The sequence below is a fragment of the Bipolaris victoriae genome (assembly GCF_000527765.1).
Source record: "Bipolaris victoriae FI3 unplaced genomic scaffold scaffold_29, whole genome shotgun sequence".
In the NCBI taxonomy this organism is placed as follows: domain Eukaryota; kingdom Fungi; phylum Ascomycota; class Dothideomycetes; order Pleosporales; family Pleosporaceae; genus Bipolaris; species Bipolaris victoriae.
This window is the reverse complement of record NW_014575363.1, coordinates 64,195-76,909: the sequence shown is the minus strand read 5'-3', so window position 1 is coordinate 76,909 and position 12,715 is coordinate 64,195. Positions and strand designations below refer to the sequence as shown.

Genomic DNA, 12,715 nt, shown 5'->3' with positions numbered 1-12,715 from the left:
AATATCGCGTCTCCTTCCCCATTTCGTCCTTATCCCCCGAACCCAAACTAAGCCACACATACTCCACTTCGATCTCGCCTCTCTACCATGACTAAACACCAAACACCCGCCACCGTCACATCTCTACCATACGTTTTCGGGTCACAGTGGGGGCGGCTTTTGGAAGCAAAACCCTCAGGAGCGGGCCGGGGACACACTGCATGCATTAAACAGAAAGCGGAGACTAGAGTATTCGAAAATGAGGGTTTGTGAGAAAACCAAGGCACAACAAGTTTGAAGATCGACCTTGTTCTTGTTTGATGAAACGCTAGCGGCGACACGGGGACTGCGACAACAGGTGTGGAATGGGGGGTTCTCGTCTCCTTGGTGACAAAACACCTGACAAGGGGGATGCATCTTTTTGAAAAAAAAGAGTTTATTTTTAGGGGACTGCGATGATCTGGGTGGGGATTGGTTGAGTGATGTGTTTTGGGAGGTTGTATGTGTGTGGCGTTGGATGTTGGGTGGTTGGTGATGGTCGTGATGATGAAACGGGTTAGGCGCGAGACTGTTAGACTACTAGCTCGATGTGGTGGTGGGTTTTGTAGACTACACGCTGATGGGTTTGACACCGTAGACAGGTGTACGATATCCTTTTCTTTTCTTTTCCCGGATTTATCTTTCTGCACCAAGGCAGCAATTTGGCATCGTCAAAGTAGCCTCAAAAAACCCAGCTGTCAACGCCATTATCACAATTTCTACTACTATGAACAAAACAACTCCCCGTCCCCGTTCCACCCTTCTGTCTCCCTGTTTCGCATATCTCAAAACCTCACGCATGGAAAAAACAGCATCCGCACACCTTGGCGCCTGGGATCCTCAGACTACTCCCCCAGGCCCATCTAGCTAATCACCCTACCTCTTTAGCACTCCACCACCGTGATTCACACGCCAAGCCCACGTTTTGGACCCTCTCCGCCGGGAGGAAGGCAGCACAAGCGCAAAGCCTCAGACCAAACACGCCTCACGACACAGGCGCCACAATGCCTGATGCTCTGTTTTGTTGCTCGATAGGGCTTTCGGATGCGTGAGTGGAGACTGAGGTTTTCCCTAGCGAGTTGCAGGGCATGGTATGGCGGCTATGGCACCGAATGCAGAATGCGGTGCGAATGCACTGATCTACACCTACCCTCTCTATGACATATCTTTTGTTCGTGAAAAGGGAAAGGGGTTTGTATAAGAAGAGCGTGGAGGAAACGTCGAGGTGAAGAAGTATCCGCAGCACAATCTTGCTTTGTGTACAAGACTACTCTCTACTTTCCTCTTTAGCCTGGTGCTTTCTTATATATATTCCCTTATATCTATATTTCTATCCGAATTATTTGGGATAGAAAATTTCGAGTTGATCATCGCACCCATCCCCTCCTATACCTTTTTTTTACATTTGAATATAAAAGAAGAAAACCGCAACAATGTACTTCCCACGCACCCTCCTCCTTGCCCTCACCGCCGCAACCACCATCTCCGCCCACGGCGTCGTCACCGAAGTCAAGGGCGCAAATGGCGTCAGTATGCCTGGTTTGACAATCCAAGATGGAACACCACGGGATTGCTCCTCCAAGTACGTATCCCTCCCCTCTCCCCTTACAACTCAGGCGTGAAAGAAGTCTAACAAAGAAAACAGTGGATGCGGTTCCCAAGCCGACACAGCAATCATCCGCGACCGTGAAATCGCAAGCGGCAAGACGGGTCCCCTGGGTCGCACGCAGGGCAACGGCAACGTAGATGCTGCAGTCATGGTCGGCGCGTTCATGGGATCCGGGGCTGCGCCACCGGCGAACCAGGGCACGTCGGGTAGTGTAGGTGTTGAAGATGATATCCCGCAGAATGCTGGTGCGCAGAATGCAAATGCGCAGCGGAAGAGGCAGTTTCTCAGCAACCTTTTGGGAGGCCTTGGGGGTGGAAAGGGTGGTGCTGGTGCTGGTGGTGCAGCTGGAGGTGCGGGCGGTGCAACGGGGATTGCGGGGTTGTTTGGGGGTGGTGGTGATAAGGTTAATGGACCGCCTGAGGCGCGGGTTGCTGCTGCTGCTGGAGCGGGAGCGACGGGGGGTCTGCCGACTTGTGCGGATGATGGAACGGTTACTATGACGCTTCGTCAGGTGAGTTTTGCTAGGCCTCAGTTCGATGATGCGGTTTCTAACAGCCTTTAGATCAACCAAGATGGTGCAGGTCCTTTCACGGCAGATGTCGATGGCACGTCTGGTGGCACTGATGAAGCTGCCATGCAGCCTGCCACTGTCACTCAAGACGTCCCTGGTCTAGGTGTCCAGGGCATCTCGCTGGCCACCAACACCGAGTTCGAGATGAAGGTCCAGATGCCTGCCGGTATGACTTGCGATGCAACTGTTGCTGGTGTCAACAATGTCTGCGTCATGCGTGTCCGCAACGGTGCAGCTGCTGGTCCCTTTGGTGGCTCTGTTGCCTTCACACAGAGCACTGCGGCCAAGAAGCGTGCTCTTGCCTACAGGCTCAAGAAGCGTATGGAAGTTGGCCGCCTGCCCTGAAGTCGCTTGGTTCGATGAATGTTGGAGTACGGGCTTGATGCTTGGGACTTCTATATGACACTGACTGGATCAGTGTTAACGACAGTATATGAGAAAAAATATGTATAGTAGTGTAATGAGTTTTTAAATGTTACGATTTTATGAATATTTCTGTGTTTCTTGTGGCTTCCATCATGTGACGAGAAAGAGTGAACAGAGTACTTCCTATACTCACACATTGTATACTAACGTGGAGCAGTAGCAGTCACGGAACGTAACAATTAGCTCATTAGCCCTTGTCCCGCCAAGACCGGAGTAAATGTGAGGAGGATATGCACGAGAATCATTCCGTATGCAACTAGGGAAGTATCTCCAGACTTTTTTTTATGTGGCTGACGGCCATGCGATTGAAAACTTAGGGTGTGCTGGTGATATCCAAGTCGACAGGACGGTCGGAGTCTGCTGTGCTTATGCCCGAGTCGTTGCAAACTCTGAAGCTGGAGGAGGTCTAGACACAGAGTCCGCGGAGGGTGTAAATCCTGAATGCGGGACTTCAGCCAGCCTATGACAGCAAAATGATAGTAAAATCCACATTGCAAGCTTCACATGGAGAAGTGGCGCCAAGTCGTAGTGCAACTTGTCTTCCGCTAAACTCTATTCAAACCAAACCTATCGTTTCCGCCCGCCCTCCCCACCACCCCAATCCATCGCCCATACCCACCATGCTCGATAACAGAAGTCGCCATTCTCCACGAGCAAACCGGCATTGCTTTCCTCCCCGCATACTTTTTACTCAATCATTAATTCCAAGATACGACAGTATCGGCGGTAAACAAGCCCACAATCGATCCCTGCAGTACCGCCGTCAGAAAAAAACGAGTGTCTTCCCTCTTATCGCGCAATCAGCCATGAAAATCGCAACATGCAACCCAAGACCCCAGCCGTCTGTCATTCGCCCCCCCAGGCAACTTGCTCGCCAAGTCCAAGACTAGAAAAATAATGCGCTTATATAACCATGCGTTCCTTTGAAAAAGTAAACCATGTACACTCTTGAGCTTTTTTTTGCTCGTTTAATCAAGAAAACGACTTCGCAACGACCAGCCAGGCTCGTACGTCATGGCCCTCTTCGACTCCAAAGCCGCAGCGGGCCCCGCCTCACCAGCAGCAAGCTACAACAACGACGATGGTGATTTCCAGCGAATGGATCCAAGCGGCGTCAAGCGCGGACTCAAGACGCGCCATTTGAGCATGATGGCTCTGGCTGGAATCATCGGTCCGGGTATCTTGGTTGGAACGGGAGGTGCACTCGCTCAGGGTGGTCCAGCGTCGCTTCTCATCGGATTCGGCATCATTGGTATTATCGCGTTCAGCATTACGCAGTCGCTGGGTGAGATGACGACGCTGTATCCGACGGGCGGGGCGTTTGTCACGCTTTCTGAGCGCTTTGTTGATAAGGCTTTTGGGGTTGCGGTCGGATGGCAGTACTGGCTGGTGTGGGCGTGCGTGCTGGCGAACGAGTACAACGTCATTTCGTCGATTATGGTGTTCTGGGGCCCGCAGGTGCCGCTATGGGGCTACTTTCTCATCTTCTGGTTTGCGTTTTTGGGCTTCCAGATGCTGGGTGTCGAGTCGTTTGGAGAAGCAGAGTTTTGGCTTGCGCTGGTCAAACTTGTTGGGCTGTGCACTTACTTCCTTTTCGCCATCATTTACGCATCGGGAGGACTAATTGGGCAGAAAGAGGCGATTGGATTCCGATACTGGCACGACCCTGGTCCTTGGGTGAATGGATTCCGCGGAGTAGCAACGGTCTTTGTTTTTGCTTCGACGTTTTACGCGGGTGTGGAAGCTGTTGCGGTTGCAGCAACTGAAACCAGGAATCCATCTGTGGCTGTTCCCCTCGCGATTCGACAGGTCATCTGGCGTATTCTTTTTGTCTACATGGGAGTGGCATTCTTCTTTGGCCTCACTTGCCCTTCGAATGCAGATGGACTCGCGAATGGAAGCAGTCGTGCATTGAAGAGTCCCATGACTATTGCACTGCAAAACGCTGGCTGGGAAGGAGGAGTACATCTTATCAACGCCTTCATCTTCATTACCGTCCTGAGCGCGGCGAACAGCTCGATTTATATCGGATCTCGGACCATACTTTTCATGGCACAACAGAAAATGGCGCCGAAATTCCTTGGAAAGACAAACAGTCGCGGCGTACCAATCTACGCCATCGTTTTCACAAACCTGATCGGAGCCATATCCATGATGAACGTTAGTACGGGCGGTGGAAAGGCATACTCATATATTGTCAACCTGAGCGGCGTTTCCACCTTTCTCGTATGGGGCGCCATTTCCTTTACGCACATTCGCTTCCGAAAAGCCTGGAAAGCTCAAGGCCGGACTCCAGACGATCTACCCTTCAAGTCCTTTCTTTATCCCTGGAATGCCTATTTTGGACTTTTCGCCAACATCTTCCTTACTCTTGTTCAGGGCTGGACCACCTTAAGCCCGTTCAATGCTGGAAACTTTGTCGACGCTTACATTATGATACCAGTATTTGTAATCATCTACGTCGGCTATAAGATCTGGTTCAAGACACGGTTCTGGAGGAGTGAAGAGATTGATTTGGACTCAGGCAGGAGAAAGGATCTTGATGCGAGAGATGTGTATGTACATGGCGAGCCGCACAGCGAGCAAGGGGGCAAAGCGGGATATCTACGAAATCTTTGGCGCAAGCTATGAGCAATGTGGTTGCTATTTTGAGTGTTGGAAAGTGGCGCAAGCGTTTAGATTGATAGCTCTAGGTAGATGGATCTGTGGCTGAGGCCGAATGTCCCACCGCAGTATTCCTAGCCCCGCTCTCGTTCCACTCGTGGAGGCAGCCACTTGTACTACACATTAATTTACATCCATACACCAAACCCGTAATTCCTTTGTAAAAAAAAATGTCTTACTTTCAACAGTCAAGTGTAACACACCAACAACTCGCCCCCAAAACCTTAACATACGCACTACTACCTCCCATTCAAGCCGCCGGACGACCCTCGCAAACCCCCCCCACCCAACCCTAAGTCCAATGCATCGGTAGGATCACATACCCTGTCCGACCACGCATCATCGACCACTCTATTAGGCAGATCTCAAAATAAAACCCCCGGTGTCCAACAACCAATTATAGTGGATGCCTAACGGCCCCCCCCCCCAACCACCCCTGCGCCGCAACGCTGCATCATGCAGGTGCGAGCCTCAAAAAGTTGGCCTCGTGTCGAACATTCATAGCAGCGTTTGACGTACGTAGTGCAATACATTACTTTCATCACAAACCTCTTTTTTCTTTTGCTACATACGTTTGGACCTGCGTTTTCGAGTCGATTTCGTTGTTCTGGTTGAACGACGATCAGCACCTGGTTGGAAGAAAACAGATAGTAGTATGGATCTGGTGGCGGGAAAGCCGCGACAGAGGGCTTGGAAGCCTAAGGCGAGGTCGGGTTGTAAGACGTGCAAGTAAGTTATTGAGATTTTGTATGGAGAGGGAGAAAGAGATGGATGTGGTTGATTTGGTAGTACATTGGGGGTCGCAGCACGATTGCATGACTAAAGGCTCGATATATTCTGTTGAAGGAGCAATTCGTTCTGCTGGATACAGAGATGCACGGGAAATGTTCAAGAGCAATATTTGAATTAGGAATCCGATGAGGCCATGCTAACAGATCCACAGAATACGCCGTGTAAAATGCGACGAAGAAAAACCTCACTGTACCCGCTGCACCTCCACAGGCCGCACCTGCGACGGCTACGATTCAAACTTCCGATCCCCAAAGGCCAACACTTCCTCACCCCCAGAAGCCCAAAATCTATTATCATCATTCTGCTCAGGATCCACCCAGCGCACCCTCCGTAACCACTCCCCAATCCCACACCCCCTCGCCCCAGCCCTCCCCCTCTCCACCACCGAAGAAAAATTCAGCTTCTCCTTCTTCACATCCCACGCGATACCCAAACTGCGCGGCTTCCTCGACTCCCCCTTCTGGCAACGCGAAGTGCTCCAAGCCGCGCACCGCGAGCCCGCAATCCAGCACTGCATCATTGCCCTAGGCGCCATGTACCGACGCTTCCACGAAGGCTCGCACTCGCACATCCAGGAGAGCGCAATGGCGGATCAACACTTGCAATTTGCTTTCTTGCAGTCCAACCGGGCTATCAAAGTTCTCTTAGGGAAGGGCGGGACGAGTGATTCGAAGACGTCAGGAAAAGATAAAATGACCTTAATGACATGTGCGATTCTCTTCAGCAGCATGTGCTGTCTTCAAGGCTATCAGAAACACGCCGTGGAGCACTTGCGAAGTGGGATTCGCATGCTGAACGAGATGGATGATGCGGGGGAGGCGGTGACGGAGCACGCTGTGGAGCTGGAATCGCTACGCACGATTTTCGTAGCGCTGGATGCGCAGATACGAGCTATTATGCCATCTGCGCAATCGAGGAGCTGGGTCAAGAAACCGAAAGTAAAGGCTGGGGGTCAAGCGTTGGAGGCGTGCCAGAAGCTTAGTATGGCGAGTTTGCTGGGGGTGCTGAGGCATATGGAGTGTCTACTTAGCCATATCCATGCCTTTAACCAAAAGACTTTTTTGAGGGGAGCGGGGGAGGAAGAGCAGGTTGGGGTGGAGTTGGGGGAGCTGGTGGAGAGGTTTCATGCTGGGGCGAGGGTGATGAAGAAGTTGTGGAGGGAAGCGGAGAAGAAGAGTCGCGACGAGTTTACGCAGCCGCTGATTGCGCTCGAGCTGATGCAGTGCCAGATGGAGTATTTGCTAAGGCTGCCCCGGGCGGATATCGTGGCCAGATTTCCTTGCTTGGCTGCGTTCCAGCATGCCAAAGAGCCGTTCACGACCCCGTTTGACGAGGCGGCTCTGTTTGCCAATATCTTTGATTTATGTGATCAGCTGTTAGTTGTGCCGGGGGATAGGTCTTCACCGGTTTTTATGACTTCAATGGGGCCAACGGCGGCACTGTGGTTCATAGCCATTCGCGCCCCTGCTTCCTGTCAGGCACTGCGGCGGCGTGCTGTCGGGATGATGCTGAGCTACCCTCGAAGAGAAGGCTTCTGGGATGGCATGGTCGCTGGTTGGATAGCGGACGAGGCTTTGTCGCTTGAGCAGGAACGTACGAGAGCGGAACTGAACATTCCCAGTGACGATGCAGTGGGCGATTTAGAGGTGCCGGAGCATCTGCGCATCATTTCTTTTTGGCTGACATATCCTGACGATGAGGATCGAAAAGTAAGAGTTGGATTCTCGGATGCAGGAGATTTGGTTGTGGGGGTGCCAGGTGCTGTCAAGTGGTTTACCTGGTGATTTCATTTCGCAATTGGAAATGTTTTGTGCATCTGCAAGCTGCACTATCAATAAAATATCCACACGTCACAATACAACATGAAACGCACAGTCTTCTCCCATGCCAAAGGAAACGTCGCTTGTAGATTGCTCAGTAGATCACTAACTTCCAGGTTAAGCACGGCCATAGGCGTACGTTACAATGTATAGTACAAATCATAAACATAACGAGTTGATGGATTCGCTCAAGGGCTAGCATATGCCATAGAATCCTCGTCACGCACCATCTGGAATGCCTGTCAAAAAACCGTCCAAATCAACCACACTCAATGATCCGCTTGCCCTTCTTGCAGTATTGGGGCTGCCTTGTGCTAGATTATCTCCCTTCTTCCAATTGACCCAACTCGTACTCACGATGCGACTCCATGGTTTTGGTCTTGCCGTCAGCTTAAGCCCTGTGCCCAAGTTACACCTCAATACTTTCATATCAATCTTGCCGCCGCAGATGCTGCGCAGAATGTGAGTGACGGGGCTGTTGTCGTCACCCCAAACGCAGCTATACGTATTCTCTCCCGGGAAGAGGATATGCGCTGTGAATTTTGTAAGAGACCCAAGGGTTTTGGGCATTATGGTAGATACGAGGTGTGCGAGGGCAGCTGGAGCGTGTGTTGCGGTAGATTTGGAAAATACAGGGAAAGCTGTGTAGATGTATGTGGCGTGGCGCGATTGGCGTGGGAGCGGCGCGCCCATGCGGAGGCGTGGACGAGAGGGGCTTCTGTTTACGCCGTGGCGGGGAGGCCGTCTTGAGGAATTGCTCTGTGTAGCTGTGAAACTCGCCGTAGGTCCCGACACAGGAGTATTGAAAGAAGGTGCTGCAAGGCTGCTTGATGGTGTCAAATGCTCGCCGTCGCCAGTATCTGAAACAGTTGGCTCTTCTTCGAGAAGAGGCGTGTAATAGCCAGAAACGTAGACTCTCCGCGCTTGCTTTAGCAAGTACGGATACTGGTTCTTCAGGACTAGAACTCCATATGGGTATGACACATGGAGTGACATGCCTTCGACGTTCTCTTCGTCATCTTGAAGAACACCATCGTCATCGTACTCAGCTCGCGCATCCAACATATGCTTTCGCCTCCGCATGCAATCACTCAACTCGTCCTTGACCAGACGAGAAGTCAATGACAGTGCCAATGGTGCTGAGAGCCCCAGATTCTCGTCCGCAATATTGTCCATTTGTCCATCTTCAAGGGCGATGCTTGGAGGCGTCGCGACGGAGAGGAGGGATGCGACGTGGCCGCGTCGTGCTATTGGCGCGAGATGAAGTGGCAAACCTGGAATCTCGGTCTTGCGAGCGCCATCTTGTATCCGAATACCATGGGAATTCGTCGTATATGCGGCGCTGATGGTAATGGCGTATGATTCAGCAAGCAAATAATCGTAAATCTGACATCGTATCTCAGTAGGCAAGGCTAAGAAGCCACTGTAAGTGCTGTCTGGCGTGTCCATGGCGTGTACGCAGAGAAGCTCAATGTAGCCTCGTGATTTGTAAATGGTGTATTGTGTTATTGAGATGTTTGGAGAGAAGGGAAGCAAGAGTGGTGATGTAGACGATGTCAAGGCTCAAGCGGGATATGGTAGCGATGTGGTGGGTGCGATAGCTATGCAATGCTAGACGTAGTGTACCGTGGGAACAGCGTGTCAAATCTACGGAAGCAGAGGACCATTCATCTTAAAGCACGTGCGATGAAAAGTGTACCCAAAAGTCGGCATCGAAGTCGACGTTGTCCTGGGCAATGCGGCTTGTGGAGGGACGATCGACTCTTGTCGAATGGGACGTGTGGGGATGCCGGCGGTGAAACAAGCAGGTGGCCTGCGCGGGCGAGTCACGGTGGCGGGCCGGCAGCCTCACGCGACGAGGCGGGTCACCCTCCCAGGCACATGTTCAAAATGTCCAATCATGCATTACCAGCTGGTGTTTACTGACGCCAAGCTGTCAGAGAAGATGACTCTTTGTTAGACAAAAGCAAAAGTCATCTGTCGGCTCATGTGTTGTTCTGCTCGAGTGGTGTTTACATGTGGGCCGTGTCCATTGCCGCAACACAACCCACTACACACACAAGTCTAATCGTCTTCGCTATCTTCTGCCCTTTGTTGCTCAGCCAACTTCTGGGCCTGCTCCCATTGCATGGCAAACTCTCTCAGTTGGCCTTCGCCTCCCCTGCTCGCATCGACTACATCTTTGGGCAACTTGTGAGCACTATACTGCGGAGTCGTGAAACCATAGGCCTCTGGATCGTCTCTCCGTACCAGTCGGAACTCTGGCTGCCACACTTCCTCAACATCATCGTCGTCTGAGACGTCGTCCTCGTCGTCCTCTGCGTCGTTGGCCACTGGAACAGATTCGCTCTTGGCTTCTGGCTGGGCTATCTTCAGACGCACAGTCGTCTCCACGGCTGGTGCTGCCTCTGGCACGTCCATGGTGAGCAATTCCATCCACGAAAAGACCAGTGGATCTGTCCGTACAGCCCAGGGATTGAAGTCGACGACCCAAACCTTGTCATGGGGCGGCGGCATGTATACGTCAAAAGTGAAGTTTGGGTCTGGGAAAGTATCGCGCAGTTTAGCGTCGAAGAAGTCCTGGATCAGGTCCCGTAGCTTATCCTGCATGTTGAACAGAAAGTCAAAGTGGTTCAGGTCCCGCTGGCATAGAGCAATCAGCCGTCTGTTGCGCACAAAGCATCGGAATTCAACGCTGGGGTTGAGCGTGATCCACTTTCGCAGCACGAGATGGTATGGAATTGCCGGGTCTGGCGTTGTGGATTGATCGGCTGTGTCGTCAAAAGCATGTGCAAGATCGTGGGTGACAAAATCACTACTTTTGAGGAGCAGGTAGATGTCGTTGGGTGTCCGGCACTCCATGCTGTTGGTTGCTGCTATCCATGTTGCGTCCTTTGGCGCACTCCAGTTGAGCTTGGGAGCGACTTTGCCGCCCAGCTCCTCGATGGTGCGCTCGATTGCCTCGTGGGTGTCGCGCCACTCTGCGCTAGGGTCTATGCTCTCCTCAGCATCATCGTCGTTGTTGTCAGCGCCTGAGAAGATGCCACTGTCGTTGTCTGACCACGAGGGGTCGTCGCTCTCTTCGGGAGGCAGGACGATGCCGTCTGAGCGGAGGTATTCGAGAAATGCGGATGGAAGGGGGATGAGGCGTGCTTTGGGCGTTACGGCACGATATCTATTGAAATTAGAACAAAGAACGTGCTAGATTATGGGATATAACTGACTTTGGGTGCCAACTATGGTACGAGCAGTTCAAGATGTGCTGTTTGGTGACTGGGGGGAAGGGCAACTCGGTATATCCCATCTCCACAGGTCCAGCAGGGACATTGTCGCTGGTTGTATCTTGTGTGCTCATGTTGAATCAAGTGTAGGGGCGAAGTAGGGTCTAGAATAATGGCAAACGGGTGCCAGACAGAGTAATGACTCCATTGCTAAGTGAGTCTTCATAGTCAAGGGAAAGTTTTGGTGGGGCAACTGCCATTCCGTCACTAGGCAAGCTCGGGCCTTTCCTCACCTCCGAGCTCGCCGCAAACCAGTGGCTGTCCTTGGCCATCATTCTGACCGACACAATACCTTCACCTTGCAAATCATCAAATTTCAGACCATGGCCGACAATGTAGGCCTCACCACCCCAAGAGGTAGCGGTACCTCGGGTTACGTACAGAAAAACCGATCGCTCCTCAGACCACGCGACAAGATTCAGCCCTACCCAAAAGACTGGGACCAAGCCAAACACCGCCCAAGGCAGCCAGACGCCGAGATCCTTGAGCACGAAGCGAAGCGCGAAATCGAAGTCAAGGTTCTCGAGCTGCGAGACAAGCTCGAAGACGAGGGTGTTGACGAGGACGAAATCGATGACCAGTGCGAAGCGTTGCGCCGCAAACTAGATCAGGAGCGTAAGGACGGCAGAGACTTGGGACCGAATGCAAAGCGACTCAAATCGCATCAGGTCCACGACCTGGCCAAGGCGAAGATGGAAGAGAGCGAGAGGCTGCGCAAGGCACTGGGCATCAGCGAAGACTACGAGGAGGGCAGTCACTGGAGGAAGCAGGAAGAAAGAATGCGCGAAAGCCTTGCCAAGCGAGAAGCTGAAGATGAGGAGAAACTTGAAAAGGCTAAGGAGGCCAGGCGATACAAGGAAGATGATTCGGAATAGTGCCCTACCTTGCACTCACTATGCGCTCAAGAGCGCGCTGATACCCTGGGACAGCCACGACGCGCTACCTATCTGCATCCATATACTACTACATACTTTTATACGAAGCCCAGCCGGATCCTTAAGGATGCAGTATCCAACTTTCATGTAAAGGCTCTAGCCACTAGTGGGCCAGCCTATCAACTAGTTCACAGTCTGGTTGTTCGGCTGATTGAAGACAGGAGGCTGTCAATGGGGTCACAGCATCTCTACTTTGTTCGCTTATCATCTGCACAGTCTGAATGTCGAGCATCTCTGTAGCTCCATCTGCTACATGCGGTGTCTCATGCAGCCACAATTCCATCCGTCACAATCTGAATCAGGAAAAGCATGTCGTCTTACAATCTAGTCGACGGTCAAGGGTCGAAGGGATCCACAAGCCTAATGCAGGAACATTCGAGACCACGCCAATTCACTCCGACTGTTCCCGTCTGGCACTGGTGATGCACTGCCACAATGTCGCGTAAAGCCCAAGGATTAATTCAAAGGGCTGACTTGGCGAGTCCCAAGGTCTGGCCCAAGCTACTAGTTGTTATGATTCCACGGTTTGAATAGAAAAGGGCAAATTATGTCAACCTTGAACTCGGCATTGAATGCCTCAATTCATCAGCACTTTGCAC

At 51.9% G+C, this 12,715-nt stretch overlaps 6 protein-coding genes across 6 annotated transcripts; 4 read left to right on the top strand and 2 right to left on the bottom strand.

Annotated features, from left to right (window-relative positions):
* Positions 1-1,451: 1,451 nt before the first annotated feature.
* On the top strand, positions 1,452-2,543 carry COCVIDRAFT_95394 (hypothetical protein; the record flags this gene model as incomplete). The annotated part of the gene is made up of 3 exons (XM_014702596.1): positions 1,452-1,600; positions 1,664-2,138; positions 2,190-2,543. 3 exons carry the CDS (start codon positions 1,452-1,454, stop codon positions 2,541-2,543), a joined length of 978 nt encoding a protein of 325 aa, XP_014558082.1.
* A 1,095-nt stretch (positions 2,544-3,638) lies between these two features.
* COCVIDRAFT_95376 (hypothetical protein) lies at positions 3,639-5,255 on the top strand (the record flags this gene model as incomplete). The annotated part of the gene is made up of 1 exon (XM_014702595.1): positions 3,639-5,255. The coding sequence occupies one exon, from the start codon at positions 3,639-3,641 to the stop codon at positions 5,253-5,255; it is 1,617 nt and encodes a 538-aa protein (XP_014558081.1).
* A 688-nt stretch (positions 5,256-5,943) lies between these two features.
* COCVIDRAFT_95275 (hypothetical protein) lies at positions 5,944-7,864 on the top strand (the record flags this gene model as incomplete). The annotated part of the gene is made up of 2 exons (XM_014702594.1): positions 5,944-6,017; positions 6,232-7,864. The coding sequence occupies 2 exons, from the start codon at positions 5,944-5,946 to the stop codon at positions 7,862-7,864; spliced, it is 1,707 nt and encodes a 568-aa protein (XP_014558080.1).
* Positions 7,865-8,119: 255 nt separating this feature from the next.
* COCVIDRAFT_36483 (hypothetical protein) lies at positions 8,120-9,349 on the bottom strand (the record flags this gene model as incomplete). The annotated part of the gene is made up of 1 exon (XM_014702593.1): positions 8,120-9,349. One exon carries the CDS (start codon positions 9,347-9,349, stop codon positions 8,120-8,122), a length of 1,230 nt encoding a protein of 409 aa, XP_014558079.1.
* Positions 9,350-9,964: 615 nt separating this feature from the next.
* COCVIDRAFT_95434 (hypothetical protein) lies at positions 9,965-11,255 on the bottom strand (the record flags this gene model as incomplete). Its single annotated transcript, XM_014702592.1, has 2 exons — positions 9,965-11,075; positions 11,125-11,255. 2 exons carry the CDS (start codon positions 11,253-11,255, stop codon positions 9,965-9,967), a joined length of 1,242 nt encoding a protein of 413 aa, XP_014558078.1.
* A 249-nt stretch (positions 11,256-11,504) lies between these two features.
* COCVIDRAFT_14734 (hypothetical protein) lies at positions 11,505-12,056 on the top strand (the record flags this gene model as incomplete). Its single annotated transcript, XM_014702547.1, has 1 exon — positions 11,505-12,056. The coding sequence occupies one exon, from the start codon at positions 11,505-11,507 to the stop codon at positions 12,054-12,056; it is 552 nt and encodes a 183-aa protein (XP_014558033.1).
* Between the last annotated feature and the right edge of the window lie 659 nt (positions 12,057-12,715).